The following is a 4618-nucleotide window of genomic DNA, read 5'->3' as shown; positions in this document are numbered from 1 at the left end:
TAATATAAGGATAATTAAGATATTGTATATGTGACAAATATGCAAAAAAAAGACACGAATGCAATTTAGACTCATTTTTTATACAAATGAAATAATGTGTTGTTGTTGTGACTTCAACAGCAAATTCCACTAAAAAAATAGGTAGCAAATTGTATAAAAACGAAAACAATTGGTATTTTTGTCGTTATTTTCTTTAAGTTTTAAATTAATGATACATATTTTTGTTGTAAGCTTTTCTTAAATGGCACGTGTCCAATTTTCTCCGTGTCTCGTTCTCGTTCTCTTACCAGACACACACCGCCAAACACCGCTTCTCCTTCCTCTTTTCTTTTAACCGAACCAAAGCGCTCTCTCTCTTTTCATCCTCAGAAGTTTATTCGACGATTCGCGCAAAGGCGAGCTACGATAATCTTTCTAGGTTTGTATGTAATCATTCGTAGAGATAGTTCCGCGAATTGGAAATTAGTACTTCCTTAATCTGAGTGGTGGTGATTAATTTGCAGGCAATTTGGATGGTTGAGAAGGAGCATAGAGGAGGAAGATAATGGGAAGGGTAAAGCTAAAGATAAAAAAGTTGGAGATCACGACGTTCGCGAAGAGGAAGCAGAGGACTATGAAGAAACCGAACGAGCTCTCCATTCGCTGCATGTTCTCTCCCACCGGAAAGCCCTCTATCTGCACTGACAAACGCAGGTGATCCACATAAGTTCGTGAATTGCTGCTCTCATTGTCACTCAGTTTTGGTTATATATATAGAAAGAATAACTAGAGAAGGAAGAAATATTTGGATATTTATAAGCTTACACCTTGTACACCACCATTACAAGTGTTGAGAATCCAGGGATGTTTTTGTGATTAGGAATTATTAGTCTGGGAGGTCAGCGAAATGGCGTAGTTGTCTGTCTGGGAAAGTATAGGCTTCTGGAAAGCTTATTTATTTATTTATTATTTTGTGTTTTCTATATCCAAGCCAATGCACTATCAGAGGCCTTGTCATGAAGCTTGAATTTTTTATTTTTTTTTTTGGCTGGTTAGCTTGGGAAGCTGTCAAGGTTTATAATTTGTGAAAAATAGATGCAGGCAAAAAAAATTATTATTGGGCCCTGGCTCTCAGGCGTTTCCAGTGTGCGTTTCTTTTTCGAGTTAGCGATGTGATCGTTCTTGGTTGTTGAAATTTGCAGCATCGAAGAGGTTATTGCGAAATTTGTGCAGCTTACTCCGCAAGAATGGCCAAAAAGGTGAAAAATGAGTTTTCCACTTGGGATTTTCCATGTATTTGAATGGTTATTGATTTGGTTTCATTTTATTGTAACAGGAAGTTGAAGAGTCTCGAAGTAAGTTCATTTCTGTAACTTATTTAATGTGATCATGTGTACCTGTAATGTAATCGCGTTTCTTATTTTTTTCATTCTCTTAAGAGTTTAGGCACTAAAGAAAACATTTATGAAGTTGGACTAGGGCTGAAACTGGATCGGATCGGTTCGGTTCAGTTTTTAGCAAAAATTTTAACCGAAAACTGACTTTTTGGTTTTATAAAATTTAATACCGAAACCGAATTTCGGTTAAGCGGTTTATTCGGTTCTGTTTCGGTTTCTTTCGGATATTAAGTACTAACTGATATTTAATGTTAAAGTTGCTATATAACCCATTGCCGGGATCTATTAATTAATAAAAGTCACGATGTTTCTTTACAAATAAAATAACCCATTGTCTGTGGCAGCCAAGCGGAAGAAGCATACGCATCCCTTGTCAACGACCCTGGTTCGATTCTCTATGCTGCAGTTATGCTCTTCATTAAAAATGATGCTATGATTAATATAAAGTTACACGCTGAAGACTGTATTCGAACCCAGATCACCTTATCACCTGACCAAAATGAACATATATCAAAAAGTATGTTCATGTTCAAAATAATTCGGTTCGGTTCGGTTTAACAGAATCAGATATTTTTAAGCCGATAACGAAACCAATTTTGAAATTCAGTTTTGGTTAACAGAACATAATTTTTGGTTGCTGACGCACACCCAGACTTCGGTTCAGTTTGAATCGGTTCCGTTTTGTTAAATTATTCGGTTTTTATAATCTGTTCGGTTCGATTGTAAATATGCAATAATTTTTTGGTACACGGTGTGTTTCTTGCTTAAGCGACCGTTTTAGATTTGACTATATCTATAAGAAATCTGTGTGCTAATATGTTTCTTATTTAATTTTTCTTTTCAATCTCCGGTATCTGTTCCAGCTCTCAAACTATTGAGGTGAGCTTGTGAAATTCAACCCAACTTGTTTCAGTACTATCCCAAGCCTCCCTTTTGATCATGAACACTGATGATGTAAATAATTTGCCATGTGTTTTGCAGGAGTTGTCGAAGCAAGTTAGTCTATTTCAAGCTCAGCTTTCAGTAAAGCATAAGAGACTCAGGTTAATATCGGACAATTTAAATTTTAGATTTTTGTTTTACGTCCTGATTTCCCCATAGTTTTGCATGGTTGGTCCTCGTAATATGCTATATTTTTTGTTAATTTTTTTGTGCAGCTATTGGACTAACCCCGATAAGATTGATAGTGTAGAACATCTATCGCAAATAGAACATTCACTAAGAGAATCACTCAACCAGATCCGAGCTCACAAGGTAGTCAGTCGTTATAAGAGTTTCTATAACGCAAATATAGTACTCAATATTATTTCGTCTCCAATTTCTTTTCTCTTATGCAAACGCTTCTGTTATTTGGCAGGAAAAATTACGAAAACAGCAGCTCGTGACATTAGAATGCAATGATCAGGTTAATCAGAAGAACGCTAGTTTAGCAAAAAAAAAAAAAAAAAAAGTTCTCTGTGGTTTTTTAGACATGAATGTGCTCAACTGAACTGAACCGCCCAAATTTCCTTACAGTTCCAAAATGGGATTCACATGATGCCGTTCAGAATTGGTCCCGAGCAACAGAACCAATCTCTGTTGTTGACCCCTAACAACGACAAACACATCGTTTTACACAATGACCAAAGATTGCTTCCCCACAGGTAGAACTGTCTTATGATAACATTTTTATTTACTTGAAAAAAAAAATATAGGAAAACATATGCACTCTTTGTCATTCACGGTGTGTCTCTACCCTAGTCCTGGAAGTTTTTTTAATTTTATTTGTAGTTCACTTCCCTTTTCCTTATATGTTTTATTTTGTAAGATATCGACTTGTGTATGTTGTGTATGATAAATAAAAATATCGAGAAAATGGCTTTGAAAATACTAGAGCAGTGCAATGGAAGTTCGTGCTTGAGAACGACAAGAGTAATATTAAAGAATTTTCTCGAAAAAACGAGGATTAATTGAGAATGGAAAATTAAAGGATATTAGGTCGATGAAGTTTTGGAATATTTTCAAGAATTTGTGATAGATCGTTAAAGTGAAAATAAATTCTAACGACCTTAAATAATTTACAGAAAATATTTAAAAACAAAATTGAATCGAGGATGGGAAAGAAGATGAGAATGAAGAAGAGATTAAAATGCAAAGTAAGGAAACGTTTAATAGCAAATTTTCGAAAAATTTCCTTCATCTCTTCCACCGTTTTTTGCACGAACAACAAAAAGAACGAGAAACGTCAAAACACGAACCAAAAGGAAGAAGGAAAATAGCATAAGAGAAAATCGGAGAGAGAGAGAGAGAGGAACTGACAAATAAGAAGCGATGGGGAAGAAGACGCAGAGAAGTCCGAGAGAGAGAAAAACAAGGATTTGACTTGACGCTTCGTTGAAGTTGTTCGCTGGTAGGTTTTTGAACCCTCGTACTTGTCTCACCTCTTCCTCTTATTTTCTCTTAGCAATACCTCATTAATTTGAGTGGATTAGATATTTGATTTCTAGGGTTTGAACCAAATTTTTCGAGGTTTTGTTCTCGAGGTCTCGGCAGGGAAAATTAGAGATGGGGAAGCAGAGAAGGTGACCAAAAAGTGAAGAATAGCTCACCGGATTCAACACCAAGGCAAGGAATCTTCGATTCCACTTCATTTTTGCTCGAATTTAAGTTTTGAGGAATCTAGGGTTTTGATTTGGAATTGTGGAATCAGATTGAGATTTCTCTCAGTGGTGATTTGAGTTTGGAATTTGAAATTGACGATTGCTCATCTAGAATTCGATGTGATCCTCGTTACCTGTCTTGTGTGTTTTTGTCCGATTTTCTTAGCTACAACTTGATAAAATGGACGTGTACAGTATATTATTATTTGAGATGGTTTATGATTATTTTTCCTGGATAGTAGGCATCTCGATCTTTCAAAAATTTCCAAGAACGTGAAAATCCATTATGTGTAGAATTAGTTATGAATTTTTTAAATCAGCCACTCTAAAGCTGTGAAAACTGAATTTCTAGAGTCGTAACTCGACAGTACGGTTGCTTTTGAGATAGCTATTCTGGTCCTATATATGCTTGTAATAAATTGGTAGAAAGCTACAGAAACATTGTTTGTTTAGAAATTAGAATGGACTGATTTGAAGCTGTGTAGCTCCACTTATGACGCATTTTATAGAGGTGGTACGAGGTGGTGTCTTTTGCTGCTGATTTTTGAAAATGGGTCTTCAGATTGTGCTGATTTTCGAATCAGATTTTGGTAGTATTTTAGG

General features: G+C 35.6%; 1 protein-coding gene across 3 annotated transcripts; it reads left to right on the top strand.

Annotated features, from left to right (window-relative positions):
• The first annotated feature begins 265 nt into the window (after nucleotides 1–265).
• Nucleotides 266–4240, top strand: LOC149402248 (agamous-like MADS-box protein AGL65). Of its 3 annotated transcripts, none has more exons than XM_089609450.1 (11): nucleotides 266–418; nucleotides 504–693; nucleotides 1182–1238; nucleotides 1316–1334; nucleotides 1721–1782; nucleotides 2240–2255; nucleotides 2358–2419; nucleotides 2534–2630; nucleotides 2734–2781; nucleotides 2892–3765; nucleotides 3885–4240. In XM_089609450.1, the coding sequence occupies exons 2-10, from the start codon at nucleotides 545–547 to the stop codon at nucleotides 3021–3023; spliced, it is 642 nt and encodes a 213-aa protein (XP_089465576.1). In that variant the 5' UTR covers nucleotides 266–418; nucleotides 504–544; the 3' UTR covers nucleotides 3024–3765; nucleotides 3885–4240. The 3 variants fall into 3 exon arrangements, with proteins under 3 accessions (XP_089465576.1, XP_089465575.1, XP_089465574.1); XM_089609449.1 differs by having other exon boundaries at nucleotides 3863–4240; XM_089609448.1 differs by having other exon boundaries at nucleotides 3848–4240.
• The last annotated feature ends 378 nt before the right edge of the window (nucleotides 4241–4618 follow it).

The sequence above is a fragment of the Urtica dioica genome, chromosome 3 (assembly GCF_054948205.1).
Source record: "Urtica dioica subsp. dioica isolate 48M chromosome 3, U.dioica_male_clone48M_v1_H2, whole genome shotgun sequence".
Taxonomy (NCBI): domain Eukaryota; kingdom Viridiplantae; phylum Streptophyta; class Magnoliopsida; order Rosales; family Urticaceae; genus Urtica; species Urtica dioica.
The sequence above is the reverse complement of the archived record's forward strand: the minus strand, read 5'-3'. Positions and strand labels throughout refer to the sequence as shown.

What these genes read in the sequence shown, in the direction of transcription:
- LOC149402248 (XM_089609450.1), top strand. Translation starts at nt 545, where the DNA reads ATGGGAAGGGTAAAGCTAAAGATAAAAAAGTTGGAGATCACGACGTTC. An exon ending in ATCTGCACTGACAAACGCAG is followed by an intron (nt 694 to 1,181) that starts GTGATCCACATA and finishes TGAAATTTGCAG; the next exon opens with CATCGAAGAGGTTATTGCGA. An exon ending in ACCAGATCCGAGCTCACAAG is followed by an intron (nt 2,631 to 2,733) that starts GTAGTCAGTCGT and finishes GTTATTTGGCAG; the next exon opens with GAAAAATTACGAAAACAGCA.